Source organism: Balaenoptera ricei, chromosome 3 (assembly GCF_028023285.1).
Source record: "Balaenoptera ricei isolate mBalRic1 chromosome 3, mBalRic1.hap2, whole genome shotgun sequence".
Classification (NCBI taxonomy): domain Eukaryota; kingdom Metazoa; phylum Chordata; class Mammalia; order Artiodactyla; family Balaenopteridae; genus Balaenoptera; species Balaenoptera ricei.
Genome location: NC_082641.1, coordinates 116,225,669 through 116,248,882, shown reverse-complemented (window position 1 = coordinate 116,248,882; position 23,214 = coordinate 116,225,669). Strand labels below are relative to the sequence as shown.

General features: G+C 39.3%; 1 protein-coding gene and 1 non-coding gene across 2 annotated transcripts; both read left to right on the top strand.

Moving 5' to 3' along the window:
* Positions 1-708: 708 nt before the first annotated feature.
* Positions 709-22,570, top strand: CDC23 (cell division cycle 23). The gene is made up of 16 exons (XM_059919499.1): positions 709-878; positions 964-1,036; positions 3,853-3,990; positions 4,943-4,985; positions 5,511-5,616; positions 5,711-5,843; positions 7,726-7,903; positions 7,989-8,086; positions 8,228-8,309; positions 18,599-18,752; positions 18,873-18,992; positions 19,313-19,388; positions 19,720-19,781; positions 20,481-20,559; positions 20,637-20,756; positions 21,555-22,570. The coding sequence occupies exons 1-16, from the start codon at positions 718-720 to the stop codon at positions 21,723-21,725; spliced, it is 1,794 nt and encodes a 597-aa protein (XP_059775482.1). The 5' UTR covers positions 709-717; the 3' UTR covers positions 21,726-22,570.
* LOC132364225 (small nucleolar RNA ACA64) lies at positions 4,240-4,361 on the top strand. The gene has a single exon (XR_009502770.1). It is a non-coding gene; the product is annotated as a small nucleolar RNA ACA64 (small nucleolar RNA).
* Positions 22,571-23,214: the final 644 nt, after the last annotated feature.

The following is a 23,214-nucleotide window of genomic DNA, read 5'->3' as shown; positions in this document are numbered from 1 at the left end:
AGAACTCTGGGTTTTGGAGTCAGAGCTGGGTTATAATCTAAACACTCTCCTTGGAAGAGTGATGCAAACTCTCTGAGCTTTCGTTTTCTTCATCTGTAAAACTGGGATGATACAATATCATAGAGCTGTTTTAATGGTTAAACCAGATTATGTATGTAAAAGTACAGAACCTGTCACAAGGTAAGCCCTCAATAAATGTTAGTTACCCTCCCCCCTCCCCCGGGGTAAGAAAAAGGTGGGTAAAGAGGAAGAATTCTCCACCTGTGGCCATACAACTTACTTCTTTAAGAAAAAATCTAGAGGATACCAGACATCCTTGCTAGACACATACACCACTATGTCATCCAGCGGCACAGAATCTGCCCACGAACTACACTCTTATCTTTCGTCCAATCACATCATTCTGCACTCTCTTGCCCCTATTCCCAACCCTAGCTTCCCAAGCCACCTTCCCAATCACTCATTCCTCTCTGCCCCGCCCAGAAGTCGTGGCTATCCCCCCTCTTTCTTGTTCTAACTTTCGCGCCCCACTAGTTCTTCGCCAATCGGAGAAGTAATTGCCTCTTCCCTCCCCGCCTCTTACTGATGTTCCGAGAAGGAAGATTTCTGATTGGTTTTTCTGGAGCAAGAGCGTGCCAATAACAGATAGACTTTTTTGGAGCGGAGGGGCAGCCAGTATTTTCGCTGGTGATTGGCTGGGGTGGCCAAGACAGGAAAATGGCTGCCAGCTCCTCTGTAGTCCCGGTGGCAGTGTCGGCTGCTGTGGTCTCCGCCCTGTCATCGAGCGGCGATTTCTCAAATTTGCGGGAAATTAAAAAGCAGCTGCTACTTATCGCGGGCCTTACCCGGGAGCGGGGCCTACTGCACAGTAGCAAATGGTAAGATGTCGGAGTCCGAGGGGACCGGGCTTGGATCCTCGGCCTTGGGGGTCTTGAGCTGATTCAGTTTGTGTGGGTGTTCCAGGTCTGCGGAGTTGGCCTTCTCCCTCCCGGCGTTGCCTCTGTCCGAGCTGCAGCCTCCGCCGCCTATTACAGAGGTAAGCACGTCTTCACAGTGAGTGCTCCCCATCATCAGAAGAGATACTGAGTGCCCTGTCACCGGAAGGGAGCATACTGCTTAGCAGGGATATTTGTAGAGGAAATTCAAGCATTCAAAGAGCTGGGTGTTTTAAGCGATTTTATCTGTATGTTTTTTCTAAGCTTTGAAAGACTTAGTGGTGCTCTTACTTAAGCTGGAGAGATTAGTAAACAATCCTTGCTTAAGATTTCAGCCTTTTAGGTTTTCTAGCTCAACCTAGACAGTATTCATAACGAGGAGAAGCGTCAAAGGTTTGTATTCGATTGGCCAAAAAGTTCCTTCGGTTTTAAAATAAAAGTACAAATCACACATTTTGCATTTTCACCAAGAACTTTATTGAACAACGTATTCACTGTTCCACTACCTTCTCACATTTTTCAGGCAACTTCATAATTCCATCTTACCAAAACTTTTTATCTTTTTGAGCGAAGAACTGTTCCAGGTGCCTTTTACAGTCTTCCAGGGAATTGAAATTTTTTCTGTTAAGAGAATTTTGTAAAGACCTAAATAAATGGAAATCCAAAGGTGCAATGTCTGGTGAATACAGCAGTTGAATCAGAACTTCCCAGCCAAGCTGTAACAGTTTTTGCCTGGTCATCAAAGAAACATGCAGTCGTGCATTATCCTGATGGGAGATTATGCGTATTCTGTTGACTAATTCTGGAGGCTTTTCGTCAAGTGCTGCTTTCAGTTCGTCTAATTGGGAGCAGTACTCGTTGGAATTAATTGTTTGGTTTTCCGGAAGGAGCTCATAATAGAGGACGCCTTTCCAATTGTACCATATACACAACATCACCTTCTTTGGATGAAAACCGGCCTTTGGTGTGGTTGATGGTGGTTCATTTCGCTTGCTTCACGATCTCTTCCGTTCCACGTTATTGTACAGTATCTATCCGCTTTTCATCGCCCGTCACAATTGTTTTAAAAACGGAACGTTTTCATTGCGTTTAAGAGAGAAAACACATGCGGAAAAACGGTCGAGAAGGTTTTTTTTCCGCTTAACTTACGTGTAACCCAAACATCAAAGCAATTCACATAACCAAGCTGGTGCAAATGATTTTCAACTCTTGATTTGGATATTTTGAGTATGTCAGCTATCTCCTGCATGGTATAACGTTGCTTGTTCTCAATTAATGTCTCAATTTGATCACTGTCAACTTCAACTGGTCTACCCAACCATGCAGCCTCATCCAGTGAGAAACCTCCTGCACGAAACTTCGCAAACCACTTTTGACACGTTCGATCAGTCACAGCACTGTCTCCATACACTGCACAAATCTTTTTTTGCGTTTCAGTTGCGTTTTTACCTTTCTTGAAATAATAAAGCATAATATGCGGAAAATGTTGCTTTTTTCCTTCCATCTTCAATATTAAAATGGCTACACAAAAGTTCACCAGTTTTGATAAGTTTTTAAAAAAATTAACCTTGATATGACAGCTGTCACATTACACTCTAGCAAAATTGTTTCAAATGAAGTTAAAGACGACTAAGCACTACTAGAGCCATCTAATGGAAAAAACCAAATGAACTTTTTGGCCAACCCAATACAACAGCACAAAACTGATTTTGGATCCAGACAGCTCTGGGTTCAAATCTCAGCCATACTAGTGACTTTTGGCAACTTAATTAACCTCCTGAGCCACAGTTTCCCCATCTGTGGATAATAGTATTTACTTTGTGGGGATATTGAGAGAATTAAATGAGATAGGAATACATTTTATGTATGATCTATAGTATGTATGTTTACATAGTCTGTGTTGTCTGAAAGATCTTTATCATAATCCATTTTATTTTTCCTGAAGATGCCATTTCTTGATTACCACCCCCACCAATCACACACACACACACACACACACACACACGCACTTAAAAACAATGAATGTTCCTTAATCCAAAAGATACAATGCAGGTGAGAGAGGCAGGAGAAGAAATAAGTAAATGGTGAGTGTACGTGAAAAGGGCCACCAGAATCCTAAGCTGAATGGCCATATTTAGGACATGTTCATCCAATGAAGAAAATATTGAACATAATTTTGGTTCCAGTTTTGTGCTGGTAATATTTGGACATGAAGGATGAGGAGAATGAAATTACTAAAGTTTTAATCAACTTATCCTTAGAATTTGGGGGGAGTGTATGTTTTTACCTCAAATGTGCATCATTTCATTTTTTTTTTTTTTTACATAAAGAATTATAGCTGTGTTTTTTTGGTTTTTACAATACTAACATGTCAAAACTTTCTTGAATTACAAAAAGTATAAATAATTCCACAGCATGTTGCATTTATGTGGAAATTTAAAAGTCTGCCGAAGGAAAGGAATGTCAGATATTAATGCTAGACATTTTTCATGACTTTTTCACCTTCTCCTCATATCAAATCCGTATTACTGGCTCCATTTTACAGATGAAGAAGTGAATACTCAGAGAAGCTAAGTAAGTTCCCTACTAATGTCTTGAAACCAGGAAATCAAGGAGTCAGAATTTAAATCCAAGTCCCTAACACTAAAGCGTATGCAATTTCCCACAACATTTGCAGAAACAATAAAAGTTTCTGAGTGCATTGGTTTAGTTTTCTTAATTTTAATATTTTTCCCCAAGCTTTTATTTTGAAAAAATGTTCTGTGACCTTACTTCATAAACTAATAAATAAGTATTAGGTTTTTGGGAGGAGGAAAATAATTATTTTTTCTTACATCTTGAAATTAACGAATATTCTTGGATTTGAACTTTTGTTATCCTGTTCCTAACCACTTACATAAACTTGTCTCTTTTTTAGGAGGATGCCCAGGATATGGATGCTTACACCCTGGCCAAGGCCTACTTTGACGTTAAAGAGTATGATCGGGCAGCACATTTCCTGCATGGCTGCAATAGCAAGAAAGCCTATTTCCTGTACATGTATTCTAGATATCTGGTAAGGGCCATTTTAAGATGTCATTCTGCTGCAGCATCCATATTTAGAATCCCAGTAGCAAAAGTTTAATCTTCAAATAGTTTAGCAAAAGTCTACTTGGTGAATGTACTTTATAAATACTTAGCAATAATAAAGAAGACATCATAAGTAAAGTAAAAAAATAATGGTATGAAAGAAAATATAAAAATATTGGTAATATTCATTATTGACAAAGGTATGGGGCAGTAGACCCTCTGTTTCAGGAGTAAAAGTAGTTTGGCGTTGGTTTGGTTGGCGTGCCTGTGGGTGAGATTTGGCGCCCAGAACCACTGGGGCCTCAGCCCACCACCCACTCCTTGGTATGGGGAGATGAAACCCAGGCCCCGACATGTGTGGGCCGCTGCTCCGGGCAGATTATGTCAATTTGAAATACTATGCCCAAACAATTCTTCTTTAAGAAACTTAACTTGTCCAATAGAAATACTTCAATATGTGCACAAGGATATATATATGTACAGGGCTGTTCATTGAAGGGTTTTTTGTAATAGCCAAAAAAATTAAAAACCTAAATAACCATTAGTCAAGAAATTCATTGTTAATTTTTGCCTGAAGTATTCTTTATTATAATGTTGCAAAATGATGATTTTCTACTCCAGCACTCTTGAGTAGTAAATTCTACTCTAAGCAAGAGCCTGTCTTCCCCTTCTCCACTTATTTATGTATTTATCTAGTATCAGTATGGACTCAAGAATGCCTGTATTTTTAATTGTTTATAATTCATTATTTCACTTTATCATTTTGGTACTCAGATGATTCCAGATTTGGCCAGTGGGAGCCCCCGAATAGTTGTTTAAAATTAGTGACCAATAGTAGATGTCATTTTGGTTGGACTTGTACCCTTTAGGTCGAATCAGGCTGCTACAGGTTTCAGAATAAGCGGAAAAAAGACCTATTTATTGATTTTCTCTTACAGTCTGGAGAAAAGAAGAAGGATGATGAAACAGTTGATAGCCTAGGTATGAATTTCTTTCTCTTACCTTTTGGACTAAAGCAGAGGTTGCAAACTCTATAATGCCTGTAGGAGCCAGGCAGGTAATATAAACATGGGAAGTGGACTGAGGAGGAGTCTGCAAATTGGAGAGCACAACTGGCTGGTTGTCAGCCAGCTTCCTCTGAGGGTTGCCCGGTGGGAATGTGGGCCTGGTGTTGTCAGGGGCTTTCTTCCGCTGGCCCTTCCCTGTTCCCTGCAACCTGAACCTGGAAATTTAGATTTTTAGTTGAGGCTTCTGATTTTTAAACATTGATAATTAATTCAGATTTTTAAAAACCTGTGTGGGCCTAACAAAATATGACTGCAGACCAGTTATCAGTTGCAGTTTCTATAGTAAAGTAAATGGACTGTGTAAGATGTCATTGGCCGCTTGTGAGTGTTTGCTGGAAGTTCCAGGTGTAACTTTGGTTGATGCCAAAGGGAATATCTAGGTCTATGAAATGAAAAACAGCAGTCTACCCTTAGATAAGAAACTCTGTTTCTTTCCTAGGCCCCCTGGAGAAAGGTCAAGTGAAAAATGAGGCTCTTAGAGAATTGAGAGTGGAGCTCAGCAAAAAACACCAGGCTCGGGAACTTGATGGATTTGGCCTTTATCTGTAAGTGTTATAGTAATTTGGAACTTATGTGAGATATTCTTCTGAGTAGAGGGGAGATGTTATTAACTTCTGTGATCGTTCCCTTCTTTCCTAGGTATGGTGTGGTGCTTCGAAAGCTGGACTTGGTGAAAGAGGCCATTGATGTGTTTGTGGAGGCTACTCATGTTTTGCCTTTGCATTGGGGAGCCTGGCTAGAACTCTGTAACTTGATTACAGACAAGGAGATGGTAAATTGAGATGAGCTATGTGAAAAATCTTCTGCTTCAAGTCTTATGTAATTCTTTAATAATGGGGTAGGGGGAGAAAGTTTTGCTAAACCTTTCATTATAGCTACCTCTTTGCTCCTTCTCTAGTCTCTTTCACTGTTGGGATTTAGGTCTTTATTTGAAAGACTAATGTCTAGATCTTGTTTGGTAGTTGCTGTTGCATTTGCATTCAGTTGACTTAGAATATGTTTTCATATTCAAGTTTTACTGTAACTTGTTTTATAGACTAAATGTTATTATAGTTTCTCTCCTAATTCCAAAGATGCTATAGGAACAATTTCTCTGATATCAAGAATTGAATTAAAAACATTTTTAATGTTTCTTCTGAGCTGTCATAGGTCTCTGTTGAGATTTAGAGATTTGTTAATTAAGGAAATAATGTATATGAAATTGCTTTATAAACTGCATTGTTTTATTAGTCATTGTTAGAGAACATTGTCTACAAAGTTTATTTTGCTGTTCTTCAATAGTTAATAGAAGCAACAACACATTTCCTTTTGTTGGCTCTAGAGGACCAAGGGCTGGTTGATTTTCCCCAATAGTGATACATGCTACTACATTTGTGTCTGAAATCTTAATCTTGGCTTACTTGTATTTACCTATCTCTAACTGCCTACTAGACTTTCATTGAAAGTTTTTTTTTTTTTTAATTTATTTATTTATTTATGTTTATTTTTTTTGGCTGTGTTGGGTCTTCGTTTCTGTGCGAGGGCTTTCTCCAGTTGCGGCGAGCGGGGGCCACTCTTCATCGCGGTGCGCGGGCCTCTCACTATCGCGGCCTCTCTTGCTGCGGAGCACAGGCTCCAGACGCGCAGGCTCAGTAATTGTGGCTCACGGGCTTAGTTGCTACGCGGCATGTGGGATCTTCCCAGACCAGGGCTCGAACCCGTGTCCCCTGCATTGGCAGGCAGATTCTTAACGACTGCGCCACCAGGGAAGCCCTCATTGAAAGTTTGTTTTATCTCTGAACTCAGAATATGCAAAACCAAATTTCTCATCTTGCCTACCAAATTCTCTTTCTTCCTCCCAACTTGATGGACTCTCAGTTGTATCTCTGTTTCTCAGGACGCACCCAGTCTTGATGCCTCAGAGTCATATTTTGTCTCTTCCCTTTCTCTTATTTCCCTTTATCTAGTCAGTTGCGAGACATTGCCATGGTTACCTTCTTGTCTGCATCTCTTTCTCTTGGTTTCCTTTGCTGTCTTGGTTATCATCTCAAATTTGGATTACTAAAAAGTAATAAATACTTTCTATCTAGCTTTCCCATTTTTATACTCCCAATTCCAAGCCATCTGACATACTGTTTCCAAACTTCTTAAAGCACCCATGTCATCATGTCATTCTCCTGTCAAAAATTGCAGTGGTTTCCTGTTGCGTCCCATTTCCTGTTGCAGCATAGGACCCACCCTATCAGTTCAGTCTTATTTTTCCACTACTTCCCAACACATAGCCTCCCCTCAAACTGAGCTAGTTGCCTCATTCTATGTGGAGTGCCTCCACACTCATCATGATTGTTTTTCCTCTATTTTGTTGTCCTTACCTAGAATGTTGTCTTTTTTCTCTTCCTCTCCCTTTTTCTATTCAGTTTCTACCCATCCTCCAAGGCTCGCCTCAAATCCTGTCGTTTCTTTGAAGCTGTCCCCAGCTAGACCATTCCTCCCTATTCCTCCCTATTGTGCTTATAAGTCCTATTCACTTAATTGAACTGCCCTGTGTTCATTATTAGGTACCCTAATAAAATTTTGGTGATAAATTCTTTTAGACAATAAAGATAGTTCCTTGATGTTCATTTGGGAGAGAGGTCAAAGTATATTAAGTGTGTTCCTCTCTCTCCTGCTGCCAGCTGAAGTTCCTGTCTTTGCCAGACACCTGGATGAAAGAGTTTTTTCTGGCTCATATATACACAGAGTTGCAGTTGATAGAGGAGGCCCTGCAAAAGTATCAGAATCTCATTGATGTGGGCTTCTCTAAGAGCTCATATATTGTTTCCCAAATTGCAGTTGCCTATCACAATATCAGAGGTGAGTGAATAAGGACAACGAAATACCATCAAACCCTGAAGGTAGTGCTGTGTTGTTTTCTGAACTCTCTGTCTTCTTTCTGCAGATATCGACAAAGCCCTCTCTATTTTTAATGAGCTAAGGAAACAAGACCCTTACAGGATTGAAAATATGGACACATTCTCCAACCTTCTTTATGTCAGGGTGAGCTCCTTCCTTTGCTTGGACTTAAGCTCTTTTGTGCTTTTATCTCCTGGGTTGGATTGTCACCTAGTAACATTAGCTACGAGAAAAATTATGTAGGGGTTCCTTTTTCATGCTTAGATCGTCTTTCTTTTCTTTCAGAGCATGAAATCTGAGTTGAGTTATCTGGCTCACAACCTCTGTGAGATTGATAAATATCGTGTAGAAACATGCTGTGTAATTGGTAAGAGTCACCACTTTTTTCCTTTTTTTATCTTTATTGTAAGTAATCCAAATGTAAAAATAACAATAATATAAAAGTGTCAAAAGAAAAAAAGGGAATTCCCTGGCGGTCCAGTGGTTAGAACTCCGCGCATCCACTGCAGGGGGCACGGGTTCGATGCCTGGTCGGGGAACTGGGATCCTGCATTCCTGCATGCCTCATAGCACAGCCAAAAAAAATAAGTGTCAAAGGTAACAAAATTATATACAATATAATGTGAAGGATCACTGTAATCCCACCCCCAAGATTGGTGGATATGACTCCAGAATATTTTTCTGTGTGAGTACTATAAATGGTGTATGTGTGTGTGAGTACTAAAAATGGTGTATGTGTATGTGTATGGTTTGCTTGCAAAAACTATATCATTATACACCTGCTTTGTAATGTCCTTTTTTTTAACCTAACAATATATCTTTTCCATCTTTTCATGCTAGTACATGTAGAGTTGTATTATATTATTTTTGATGGCTATTTAGTATTTTATTATATAGATGTGCCATTATTTTTATTTAATCATTTTCTATTGTATAAGTTGTGGCTAGTGTTTGTTAACATAAAAATTGCTTCAGGAAACATCTTTGTATGTATATATTTATTTTTGCATGTTTATGCAACTGTTTCTGTATAATTAGTTCCTTGCAGTGAAAGGCTGGATCAAAAATGTGTGTATTTTTTATATATATATGTGTTTTTTAAAAATATATATATTTATTTATTTTATCTATTTTATTTTTGGCTGCGTTGGGTCTTCGTTGCTGCACGCGGGCTTTCTCTAGTTGTGGTGAGCGGGGGCTACTCTTCGTTGTGGTGCACAGGCTTCTCGTTGTGGTAGCTTCTCTTGTTGCAGAGCACGGTCTCTAGGCACGTGGGCTTCAATAGTTGTGGCACGCGGGCTCTAGAGCGCAGGCTCAGTAGTTGTGGCGCACAGGCTTAGTTGCTCCGCGGATGTGGGATCTTCCTGGACCAGGGCTCGAACCCATGTCCCCTGCGTTGGCAGGCGGATTCTTAACCACTGTGCCACCAGGGAAGTCCCTGTATTTTTAAATTATTATTTTATTTATTTATTTTTAGGCTGTGTCGGGTCTTAGTTGCGACACGCAGGGTCTTTGTTGAGGCATGCAGGATCTTCTGTTGCGGCGTGGGCTCTTTGTTGTGGCACGCGGGCTTCTCTCTAGTTGTGGTGCGTGGGCTCCAGAGTGCGTGGGCTCCAGAGTGCATGGGCTCTGTAGTTGTGGCGCGCAGGCTCCAGAGCGCGTGGACTCTAGTTTGCGGCACACAGGCTCAGTAGTTGTGGTGCGTGGCTTAGTTGCCCCATGTCATGTGGGATCTTAGTTCCCTGACCAGGGATTGAACCCGCGTCCCCTGCATTGGAAGGCAGATTCTTTACCACTGGACCACCAGGGAGGTCCCAAAGCGTGTGTATTTTAAACTTACTAATATTACTAAAATGTTTGTAAGCATTTCCAATCCTATGAAAAGAGATGAGAGTGTATCTTTTTCTGTATCAGGGTGTCTCACTCTTGGCTCTGTTGACATTTTTGGCTGATAATTTCTTTTGTGGGGGTCTGTCCTGTACATTGCACGGTGTTAGAAGTATACCCAGCTCTACCCACTAGATGTCAGTAACCTCCTTCCCCCAGTTGTGCGGATAAAGCCAAATAACCTCTTGGGGTCAGAATCATCCTTGGTTGAGAACCATGGCCCTATGTACTTGGCCACACTACTGTGGCCTGATAATCAGTTGACATAAATAGATGAATGGCCACTCTTGGATAAAAGTAAGCTTGGTTAGTTGTGATTGGAAGCCTAAGTTTCCTGGAGGTGAAAGGCCCTGTTCCTGGGTCTTTGGTGACACTGCATTGAGAACATACATTTATATGTTAGGATGTTGTTAATAAACTGATAGAATTTCAATTCAGTCGTTCAATAAATATTTCCAGCCCTTTAGGAAGTTGTAGTCTAGTATGGGAAATAAATATTAAAAAAAGAAAAATCCTATGGGAACATAGGTAAGAGGAACAAATGATCTTTTCAATATCAGAGCATTGTGAATGAAGTATAAAGTCCGTTAAAGTGAGGATGGAACTCCAGTTTATGCAGAAAACATCTTTTGAACATCTTCTGAGTGCCAGATACGGTGGTTTGTGTTGCAGTACCTACCCCATTACCTACTGAGGAAGACCAGTGAGAAACAACTATAATATAGTGGGTTGAAGGTTATGATTGAAGTAAACATAGGATGCTAAGAGAGTACATAGGAAAGGTAGCTAATCCAGTCTGATTAGGGAAGGCTTCTTGAGAAGGTGATACCTGAAGGATGGGCAGGAGTGAAAGAGTTCACTAAAGGAGGAGATGGATTGACTTGGGAAGGGTATTGCAGTGCAGAGGCATTGAAGTGTGAAACAGACAGTGATCCTGAAATAGTTTAGTGTCCTGGTAAGCATGGTGTAGGAGGAGGGACTGTATGAACGGCGCCAGATCTTGAAGAGCCTTTTGTGCCTTACCAGAAGTTTGGATTTTATTCTTAAGGCAGGAGAAGTCTTCTGAAGGATTTTAAACCAGAGAATGATAAATGTTTTTAGATTTTCATTGTCACATGATAACTGGAGACAGTGTGCTGGGAGGATTAGAAAAAGAGCAAGACCAACAAGGAGGCTTTTGCAATAATCCAGTCTAGAGATGATGAGAGCCCAAGCTGAGGTATCGGCAGGAGGAATGAAGAGAGGCGATTAGATTTAGAAGATATTTAGGAAGTAGAACATACAGGAATTGGTGAATGGGTAACCAGATTGATAACACTGTCCTTCACCTGAAGAAAGGAAACAGAGGTAGGGGAGATAATGAACTGTTCTTTTTTTAGCCTACTAACTTAAAGCCAGTTAAAATCAAAGGATACGTACATATGAAGAGTAATGCTTTAGGAGTTTCTGGTTTTTTATTTTATGTATTTATTTATTTTTTGGCCATGCCTCGTGGCTTGCGGGATCTTAGTTCCCGGAACAGAGTTTGAACCCGGGCCCTCGGCAGTGAGAGTGCGGAGTCCTAACCACTGGACTGCCAGGGAATTCCCATCTGGTTTTTTAAATAATCGTTTGATTGGTAAACTTCTTAATGAACTGTTTTTTCTTCAGTGTATCTGTAATGCTTAGCAAAGTTCCTGACATACGGTCAATAAATGTTTGTTGAATTCAGCCCACCTATCTTAAAAATCAAAAAAAAGGAACATTAGATATGACAAAAAATATATTTCAGCTTTCACAAAGGAGAAAGGGTGGAGAGAGAAGAGAAGAAACTGAGGACCTGAAAGAGAATGAAACAACTTAAGAATAGAGTGATGGCAGGAATCTCCTACTTGTTTAGTCCTTGCTTCTGCAGTTACGTCTTGATGTGAATTGAATGCTTCCTTCTGCATCTTTTCTGGAGGCCCAGTCTCTGAGAGGCAGCTTTACACACACACACACAAATACATATATGTATGTGTATTTATATAGGTATATATTACAGTATAGCATGGTTAAGATTTGGACTCTGGAACAAAACTGCACAAGTTTAAATCTTGGTTTTGCTACTAACTAGCTGTGTGACATTGGATTTAACTTCTATGTGCTATACTTTCCTCATCCATAAAGGGATAATAACAGTAGAACCTTCTCCCATGTATTCGTTGTGAAGAGTAAGTAAATTAACATATACAAAGCACTTATAACAATGTAAGTTGCCCAGCACATTGTAATCATTCAGTACATTTTAGCTGTTCCAACTGGTCAGAAAATCTCATCTACTTAATCTTTGTCCAGAACTTGCCTGTTCTGACTTCTTTAACATCTCCTTTGTCATCCTGACTCCTTTACCAGCTAAAGCTTATACCCTTGCTACTACTACTTCACTTCTCCTATTCTATTACAGAAGTTAACCTTTGGACAATATGTCTAGGGTTTGTTTATTCCTCTGTCTGTGGGTCCGAGTCAGTGGCAGAAGCAAAGGTATCCTTTTATAGGACATAAAGCCCTCCATCTTGCTTTTTTCCCAGGTGAATGTGAACTTGAATGATCTTAAGTGATACAGACAATTGTTATAAATAATTTCTCCTGAATCAAACTGACAGCTGAATCTAGACAAATTAAAAGCAAAGACAAACACATATATAGAAATCTTATTACTTGTTTTTTACCAAAGTGGAATCGTATAATTTCTCTGCAATTTGCTTTTTCCGTTTGACAGTATATCATTATCTCTGTAAATTAGTATATATACATTTAAATCCATCTTTTTATCTAGTTTATGCACATGCAATTTATACATAAAGGAGATTTTTTTAAAGTGCAGGGTTTTTTTCCCTCACTGCACCTTTCCTCCTTTAAAATACTTGTGTTAGCATGTCCCATACCACATGAAAAGTACACATACACACATGCAGGGTTTAATGGGCTGTTTGCTTACAAAAATAGGATCATATTACACACATTTCTCTGTATTTTACTTTTCTCACTCAACAGTCTCATGAAAAATCCCTCAAAGTCTTGGTATATCTCGAATTGTTTTTTCTTCTTTTTTTATTTTTTATTTATTTTTTATTTTTTTTAAATGAATTTATTCATTCATTTAATTTTTGGCTGCATTGGGTCTTCACTGCTGTGTGCAGGTTTTCTCTAGTTGTGGCGAGCGGGGGCTACTCTGTTGCGGTGTGCGGGCTTCTCGTTGCGGAGCACGGGCTCTAGGCGCACGGGCTCAGTAGTTGTGGCTCATGGGCTTAGTTGCTCCACGACATGTGGGATCTTCCCGGACCAGGGCTTGAACCCGTGTCCCCTGCATTGGCAGGCGGATTCTTAACCACTGTGCCACCAGGGAAGCCCTCTTCTTTTTTTAAAAATTGAGGTATAGTTGATTTACAATATTAGTTTCAGGTGTGCAACATAGTGATTCAAGTTTTTTATAGATTATACTCTGTTTAAAGTTCTATAAAATATTGGCTATATTCCCTGTGCTGTACAATATTTCCTTGTAGCTTATTTATTTTACACGTAGTAGTTTGTACCTCTTAATCCCCTACGCCTATCTTGCCCTCCCCACTTCCCTCTCCCCATAGGTAACCACTAGTTTGTTCTCTTTATCTGTGAGTCTGTTTCTGTTTTGTTATATTCATTCGTTTGTTTTATTTTTTAGATTCCATGTATAAGTGATAATAGATAGTTTGTCTTTCTCAAACTGACATTTCACTAAGCATAATACCTTCCAGATCCATCCATGTTGTTGCAAATGGCAAAATTTCATTCTTTTTAATGGCTGAGTAGTAGTCCATTATGTATGTATACCACATCTTCTTTATCCATTCCTCTGTTGATGGACACTTAGGTTGCTTCCATATCTTGGCTATTGTAAATAATACTGCTGTGAACATTGGGGTGCATGTATCTTTTCAAATTTGTGTTTTTGTTTTCTTTGGATACATACCCAGAAGTGGAATTGCTAGATCATATCGTAGTTCTATTTTCAGTTTTTTGAGGACTCTCCATACTGTTCTCCCTAGTGGCTGCACCAATTAACATTCCTACCAACAGTGTACAAATGTTCCCTTCTCTCCACATCTTCACTAACATTTGTTATTTGTGGTCTCTTTGATGATAGCCATTCTGACAGTTGTGAGGTGATATCTCATTGTGGTTTTGATTTGCTTTTCTTTTTTTTTAAAAAAAATTATTTATTTATTTATTTTTGGCTGCGTAGGGTCCTTGTTGCTGCACGTGGGCTTTCTTTTAGTTGCAGTGAGTGGGGGCTACTCTTCGTTGTGGTGTGCGGGCTTCTCATTGCGGTGGCTTCTCTTGTTGCGGAGCACAGGCTCTAGGCGTGCGGGCTTCAGTAGTTGTGGCGCATGGGCTCAGTAGTTGTGGCTCATGGGCTCTAGAGCACAGGGTCAATAGTTGTGGCACATGAGCTTAGTTGCTCCACGGCATGCGGGATCTTCCTGGACCAGGGCTCGAACCCGTGTCCCCTGCATCGGCAGGCGGATTCTTAACCCCTGCATGACCAGGGAAGCCCCATGATTTGCTTTTCTGATGATTAATGATATTGAGCACCTTTTCATGTGCCTATTGGCCATCTGTACGTCTTTGGAAAAATGTCTATCAGGTCTTCTGACCATTTCTTGACTGGGTTGTTTGTTTTTTTGGTATTAAGTTGTATGAACTGTTTATGTATTTTGGATATCATTTGCAAATATTTTTTCCCATTCAGTAAGTTGTCTTTTTGTTTTGTTTTGTTTTGTTTTAATTAATTTATTTATTTTTGGCTGCATTGGGTTTTTGTTGCTGTGCACAGGCTTTCTCTAGTTGTGACAAGCAGGGGCTACTCTTCGTTGCGGTTCACAGGCTTCTCATTGTGGTGGCTTCTCTTGTTGCGGAGTACGGGCTCTAGGCATGCAGGCTTCAGTAGTTGTGGCTGTGGGCTCTAGAGCGCGGGCTCAGTAGTTGTGGTGCAGGGGTTTAGTTGCTCCACAGCATGTAGGATCAAACCCATGTCCCCTGCATTGGCAGGCGGATTCTTAACCACTGTGCCACCAGGGAAGTCCTTGTCTTTTCGTTTTGTTGATGGTTTTGTTTGCTGTGCAAAAGCTTTTAAGTCTAATTAGGTCCCATTTGTTTATTTTTGCTTTTGTTTTCTTTGCCTTAGGTGATGGATCCAAAAAAATATTGCTATGATTCCTGTCAAAGAGTGTTTTGCCTCTGTTTTCTTCTAGGAGTTTTAATGGTTTCTGGTCTTACATTTAGATCTTTAATCCATTTTGAGTTTATTTTTTTATATGGTATGAGAAAATGTTCTAATTTCATTCTTTTACTTGTAGCTGTCCAGTTTTCCCAGCATCACTTATTGGAGACTGTCTTTTCCCCATTGTATATTCTTGCCTCCTTGGTCATGATTAATTGACCATAAGTGCCTGAGTGAGTTTCTGGACCAGTACCATACTGTTTTGATCACTGTAGCTTAGTAGTATAGTCTGAAGTCAGGGAATGTGATGCTTCCAGTTTTGTTCTTCTTTCTCAAGATTGTTTTGGCTGTTCAAGGTCTTTTGTGTTTCCATACAAATTTTGGGATTATTTGTTTTGGTTCTGTGAAAAATGCCATTGGTATTTTTTTTTAATATTTATTTATTTATTTGGCTGCTCTGGGTCTTAGTTGCAGCACACAGAATATTCATTGCCGCGTGTGGCATCTTTGTTGTGGCATGCGGGATCTTTAGTTGTGGCATGTGGGATCTTTAGTTGTGGCATGTGGGATCTCGTTCCCTGACCAGGAATTAAATCCAGGCCCCCTGCATTGGGAGCACAGAGTCTTCACCACTGGACCACCAGGGAAGTCCCACCGTTGGTATTTTGTTAGGGATTGCATTGAATCTGTAGATTGTCTTGGGTAGTATGGTCATTTTAACAATATTAATTGTTCAAATCCATAAACAAGGTATATCTTTCTGTTTGTGTCTTCAGTTTCTTTCATCAGTGTATTATAGTTTTCTGAGTACAAGTCTTTGAACTCCTTAATTAGATTTACTCCTAGGTATTTTATTTTTTTGGATGTGATTGTAAATGGGATTGTTTCATTAATTTCTCTTTCTGATAGTTTGTCATTAGTGTATAGAAATGCAACAGATTTCTGTATTAACTTTGTATTGTGCAACTTTACTGAATTCATTGGTGAGCTCTAGTAATTTTTTGGTGACATCTTTAGGATTTTCTGTGTATAGAATCATGTCATCTGTAAACAGTGGCAGTTTTACTTCTTCCTTTCTAATTTGGATTCCTTTTATTTCTTTTTCTTATCTGATTGCTGTGGCTAAGACTTCCAGTACTACATTGAAAAAAGTGGCAAAAGTGGGCATCCTTGATTTTTTTCCTGATCTTAGAGGAAAAGTTTTTAGCTTTTCACCATTGAGTATGATGTTAGCTGTGGGCTTATCATATATGGCCTTTATTATGTTGATGTTCCCTCTATACCTACTTTGTGGAGAGTTTTTATCATAAATGCATGTTGAATTTTGTCAAAAGCTTTTTCTGTATCGAGATGATCATGTAATTTTTATTCTTCATTTTGTTAGTGTGGTGTATCACATTGATTGATTTGCAGATATTGAACCATCCTTGCATCCCTGGGATAAATCCCACTTGATCATGATGTATGATCCTTTTAATGTATTGTTGGATTCAGTTTGCTAATACTTTATTGAGGATTTTTTCATCTATGTTCATTAGTGATATTGGCCTGTAATTTTCTTTTTTTGTGGTGTCTTTGGTTTTGGTATCAGGGTGATGCTGGCTTTGTAGAATGAGTTTGGAAACATTTCTTCCTCTGCAATTTTTTGGAATAATTTGGAAAAGACATGTGTTAGCTCTTTTCTAAATGTTTGGTAAAATTCACCTGTGAAGCCATCTGGTTCTGGCCTTTTTTTGTTGGGAGTTGTTTTATTACTGAGTCAATTTAATTACTGGTAATTGGTCTGTTCATATTTTCTACTTATTCCTGATTTAATCTTGGGAGATTATACATTTCTAGGAATATGTCCATTTCTTCTAGGTTGTCCATTTTATTGGTATATATTAAAAATAGCTTTATTGAGGGATAATTTACATACCATAAAATTTACTTATTTTAAGTTTACAGTTCACTGAGTTTTTGCTAATTTATACAGTTGTGTAACCATAATCCTAATCCAGTTTAGAACACTCCGTCATCCCAAAAAGTTCCCTTGGGTCTATTTGCAGTCAGTCCTACTCCCAATCCCCAGCAGATCTGCCTTCTATCTGTATAGTTTTGCCTTTTCTAGGAATTTCATATAAGTGGAATCTTGGAATATTTAGTCTTGTTGTCTGGCTTTTTTCACTGAACTCATTTTCGAGGTTTGTCCATGTTGCAGCATATGTCAGTAGTTCTTCTCTTTTTACTGCTGAGAAGTATTTCGTTGTCTGGATATATACTACATTTCGTTTATCCATTTACTAGTTAGTATAAGAAAGATGGCCTTTATTCCCTTTCTTCAAATAAAATTTTTTATAGAATCTTAAAATCTTTCATATATTCTTTTTTTTTTAGATTTTCCTTAATTGGATAAAGAATGCTTTTATTTTTTAATAATCTTTTTTTAATATATATATATTATTTATTTATTTATTTATTTATTTATTTATTTATTTTTGGCTGCATTGGGTCTTCGTTGCTGTGCGTGGGCTTTCTTTAGTTGCGGCGAGTGGGGGCCACTCTTCGTTGCGGTGCGCAGGCTTCTCATTGCGGTGGCTTCTCTTTTTGCACAACACGAGCTCTAGGTGCGCAGGCTTCAGTAGTTGTGGCGCACGGGCCTAGTTGCTCCGTGGCATGTGGGATCTTCCCGGACCAGGGCTCGAACCCATGTCCCCTGCGTGGCAGGCGGACTCCCAACCACTGTGCCACCAGGGAAGCCCCCTTTTTTTTTTTATTATTTTTTTTTAACATCTTTATTGGAGTATAATTGCTTTACAATGGTGTGTTAGTTTCTGCTTTATAACAAAGTGAATCAGTTATACATATACATATGTTCCCATATCTCTTCCCTCTTGCATCTCCCTCCCTCCCACCCTCCCTATCCCACCCCTCTAGGTGGTCACAAAACACTGAGCTGATCTCCCTGTGCTATGTGGTTGCTTCCCACTAGCTATCTATTTTACGTTTGGTAGTGTATATATGTCCATGCCACTCTCTCACTTTGTCACAGCTTACCCTTCCCCCTCCCCATATCCTCAAGTCCATTCTCTAGTAGGTCTGTGTCTTTAGTCCCGTCTTTTCTTTTTAAGACCAATGATAATAGAACTTCGTTGATTCTTGTGGAAGAGGGGAGTTCAGAGTGCTACCTTTTTAATCCTTTAGGTACCTCCTTAGAAACCTAGGAAGGTAGTTGGAAAACCACCAATCTAAAGCATACTCTAGGAATTTCCTACCCTTTATTAAGGAAATATGTGTATAAATGCTATATCGAGAGGAAATAAAATGAAGAAAACCTTTGTGGTGTTAGGAAACCTTTTTTTTTTAAAAAAACAAAATTTGTGATAGATAAAAAAAATATTTTCCAAGGGAATGATGATATTGCCCATATGTAGAATTTGGCTTTTCTGCAAGGACTTTGGGGGAATGGGTTATGGTTCATGCCTACTCTGTGGAATGCTGCCTATTTTAGTGACTTATTTTTGCCTTTCTAGTTATTTATATATTCTGTTTGTTTGTTTTTCAATTAGGCAATTATTATAGTTTGCGTTCTCAGCATGAGAAAGCAGCCTTGTATTTCCAGAGAGCACTGAAATTGAATCCTCGGTATCTTGGTGCCTGGACACTGATGGGACATGAGTACATGGAAATGAAGAACACATCTGCTGCTATTCAGGCTTATAGGTGAGCATTTAGTTGGAGAGGGAGATGGAGCAGATTGTTGTGATTTTAGGAGTCTCTACTGAGCCTGCAAGTCGCTAACTTTGATTCTGCTCTCTTACCAGTCTCTCTTCCATTTCTTAGGCATGCTATTGAGGTCAATAAGCGGGACTACAGAGCCTGGTATGGCCTTGGGCAGACCTATGAAATCCTTAAGATGCCATTTTATTGCCTTTATTATTATAGACGAGCCCACCAGCTTCGGTAAGTCGGGCCACTTGATGATGTGTTTGTTGTGGGAAGGACTGACACTTTTCTTTCTCTTTTGATAGCTATTGAAGAATCACAGTGAATGGTTTTGACTCTTAGAGACCTAAGTTTAAACATGCCATATGTTGTTTGGTCATTTTTATGTAGTGTATTCTACTAATGTGTTAATAGTATAATTGTGAACACAAAATAATATAATTACATGAAGTATTGGATTAAAGCCCATTCCCTTCATAGCTTTGAAATAGTGGTGGTGGTTCCTCAAGGGAGGACTTCAGTTTTTGCTTGGATTTCCTATTTCTCTTCCCTCTCAGGCCCAATGATTCTCGTATGCTGGTCGCTTTAGGAGAATGTTATGAGAAACTCAATCAACTAGTGGAAGCCAAAAAGGTATCTGAAATTGGGTCCTGGAGAATTTGTGTGGAAATCTGCTGTTTGGATGAGGGGTCGAGCTATCTGTGCTTAATTTTCCTTCATGTGGATCTATCTACATAGGGAAGTCTGAATATTTATAGGCACATAGGGTGTATAAAGCAAAGTGGGGCTGACATCATTAGTGGGAATGTTAGTATGTAGCCTGGACCTATCAAATCTAGTAAAAATGCTTTGTATTCTCCAAGTCTGAAATTCTGGGAGGCTTGCAGGACCTGAGTCTCTATGTGATTAGTCATGGCACATGGGTCAGTGGTTGAAGTGACCAGTTTATTTATTTTTTTGACAGTGCTATTGGAGAGCTTATGCTGTGGGAGATGTGGAAAAGATGGCTCTGGTAAAACTGGCAAAGTGAGTGAAAGAGTGACACGCTAGTGATATTTCTGTTGGCTTCTCTGGTGAGGTGGTCCTGCACATTCTAGAGCTTCCCATCCATCATCTACATGAATGAGGGGATGTAGCACAGTGTATGATTACTGATCTGGAAATTTAGCCATCTTGACTCAAGAGACTGCTGCTTCTCTTTGAAGAGGAATTGTTTTCCTATTTGGAAAATTCAAGAATGAATTGAAAGAAATGAGATTTTTATGTCAGAGCAGTCTAGGAAAACTACTTTAGGTACTAATCTCCTCCTGATAAGGCCCAGGAAAATAAGGAATAACTCAGAAATGATAAGGAAAGAGGTTCTTAAATGCAATTTCATTCCTGCCAGTTCTTTTCTGGATTCTTACAAAAAATCTGAATTGCTTGGTATCTTTTTTAATCTCACTCAGGGTATTACCAGGGAATTTTTGCAATGGTATGTTATCCAGCTTAAGTGTTTACTAACTTTCCCTCCATCACCAGTAGCAGAGTAATGATTCTAAGCTTTGATGAAGTAACCACCACCTCTGGGCACTAATGCTATTCTGGGTCCCACTGTGTCATTTATGTCAAAATTTGTACTTGTCTATGTATTATCATTTTTTTATCTTAATTGTGTGATTTTACTTTTTATCACTAGCTTGCTTTGAGATATGATTTATACTTAAAGACCAATTTCTTTTGTAGGCTTCATGAACAGTTGACTGAGTCAGAACAGGCAGCCCAATGTTACATCAAATATATCCAGGATATCTATTCGTGTGGGGTATGTGTCATGAGCATGAGAATTGGGTTGCTGATCTTATTCTTGTCACCTCAGTCATTCCTGATTTCCTTATCTAGGAAATAGTGGAACACTTGGAGGAGAGCACTGCTTTCCGCTATCTGGCCCAGTATTATTTTAAGTGCAAGCTGTGGGATGAAGCTTCAGCTTGTGCCCAAAAGTGCTGTGCATTCAATGATGTGAGTATCAGTTCTTTAGTAAAAGGTTTGGATTTTAGGTTCGAGCACATGACTTTACTATGATCTGGGGGTGGAAAGTGGAAGGTGGTTAAGAGGGTGAGTGGTTTGCATCCAATCTGTAGATTGCTTTGGGTACTATAGTCATTTTCACAATATTGATTCTTCCAATCCAAGAACATGGTCTATTTCTCCATCTGTTTAAGTCATCTTTGATTTCTTTCATCAGTGTTTAATAGTTTTCTGAGTACAAGTCTTTCGCCTCCTTAGGCAGGTTTATTCCTAGGTATCTTATTTTTTTTGTTGCGATGGCAAATGGGATTGTTTCCTTAATTTCTCTTTCTGATTTTTCATTGTTGGTGTATTGGAATGCCAGAGATTTCTGTGCATTAATTTTGTATCCTGCAACCTTACCAAATTAATTGATTAGTTCTAGTAGTTTTCTGGAGGCATCTTTAGGATTTTCTATGTATAGTATCATGTCATCTGCAAACAGTGACAGTTTTACTTCTTCTCTTCCAATTTGTATTCCTTTTATTTCTTTTTCTTTGATTGCTGTGGCTCAAGAGGGAGGGGATATGGGGACATATGTATGCATATGGCTGACTCACTTTGGTATACAATAGAAACTAACACAGTATTGTGAAGCAATTATACTCCAATAAAGATTTAAAAAAGAAAAGAAAACACGGTGAGTGGAAAGGCTACCTTGTTCTGTGGAACTTTGTATGTCAGTATTTTAGAAACTTTTTGAGAAAAGCCTTGGACATATTTTGACACATTTGCCTGACTTTGTTTCAGACCCGGGAAGAAGGTAAGGCCTTGCTCCGGCAAATCCTACAGCTTCGGAACCAAGGCGAGACTCCCTCCACCGAGATGCCTGCTCCCTTTTTCCTCCCTGCTTCACTGTCTGCTAACAACACTCCCACACGCAGAGTTTCTCCACTCAACCTGTCTTCAGTCACACCATAGTTGGCCACTTTCAAGCCAGCACATTGCCAGACCCATATTAAGCCTTACTTCCATGTAAAGAACAGCCACGTCTATTCTTCCAAGGACCTTAGTTCTTTTTGTTTGTACACATGGAAACAGGTCCTTGGGGACAGTTTATAGAATCACCTGCAGAGTAGACTGACAGAAGAATCCTGGCAGGAACAGATACTGTCTTTGCCAGTTTGAAGCACTTCTATCTCCCTTTTGTTCAGAGTGGCTATAGATCTTGGCCTTTTTCCCAGACCTTTTTGCCCCCCAAAAACATCCCTTTAACAGCACTTTAGCACAGGCAAGGCTACAGGGACAAAGTTTAAATGCTGCTGGGAGTGGGAGATTTCTTTAGAGAGGCAAGGAAGAAAGAAGGGAGAAAAGCTTGCCACTCTACCCTCTGCTGATAGTAGGGCACTGGATACCCTAGGAAGGTCAGGGCACTGGATAGACATGACTCATCATTCTTTGATTTGCTGAGCATGACTATACTGATGTCAGAGATCAGGCTTAAATGGGGTGAAGGTATACTTTTGTTCTTACTGGGGAGACATTCTGCCAAAACATGGTTTTGAGGCGTCTCCTAGAAGCTTTCAAATTGGAAGTAACTTACTAGAGTTGAACAAAAGAAGGGGCAAAAGGACTCTCACTGAGTGTGGAACTGCTGATGGCCCCTACTAAGGGGAAAAGATGTCTATAGAGTTAGCTATACCCCCTACTAAAGCAGAGCAAGGAGGCAGGGTTACAGAGAGTTTCATGGACATTTGGGTGTGATAACTTCTGTGACTGACTGTACAGATAAGAATAAACTCTTAGAGTCGGTCTGTTTTAATAAATATTTTGCCATAATTGTCTCTCCCCCCCACATCCCCCCCCATCTCCAAAAGAATTTTTTTTTCTAGCCTTCTTCTATTAGACAAGGTAAAAGTAATCATTCTTGCTATGCTTTTGGGAGAGTTTCAGGCCTGTGCTTGTGTATTCAGTAGGAGGCAATATGCTATGACTATAATGCCTGCTGTAATGAATTTGTACAGTAGATGCTATGGGTTATTCTGAGCTCAGGGCCCAGCCTTCCTTTATTTTTGTTCCAAAGCAAGTTTGTTACCCATTCATGTCCTAATGTATGACACTTCATTTTATTTTATTTTATTTTTTTATGAATAACTTTTTTATTAACCTTTTAATCATTTAGTTAATTAAACTGTTTTTGGTTTTTTGTTTTTTTTAACATCTTTATTGGTGACACTTCATTTTATATTAAGGAAGGTTTAAAATATCTAATGTCCCTTGAATTAATTTCTTACCAAGCTTTCTTGGGTTACCTGTGCACCAGTTGCTGCTCTGCACTGCCATTCCTGTGCAAAGTTCCCAGGGGCCCGAATGATATTTGATTTTCAATTTTTCTGCCCCTTTTATAATTTACTTCAATGATTATGCTAAATTTAGAATTCAAATTTAAAATGTGAACAATATCTTTATT

Excerpts from the sequence above, each read along its gene's own strand:
- CDC23 (XM_059919499.1), top strand. The coding sequence starts at position 718 with ATGGCTGCCAGCTCCTCTGTAGTCCCGGTGGCAGTGTCGGCTGCTGTG. Across the intron at positions 5,844-7,725 it reads TGATTACAGACAAGGAGATG|CTGAAGTTCCTGTCTTTGCC; the intron begins GTAAATTGAGAT and ends TCCTGCTGCCAG. Across the intron at positions 8,310-18,598 it reads AGAAACATGCTGTGTAATTG|GCAATTATTATAGTTTGCGT; the intron begins GTAAGAGTCACC and ends TTTTTCAATTAG.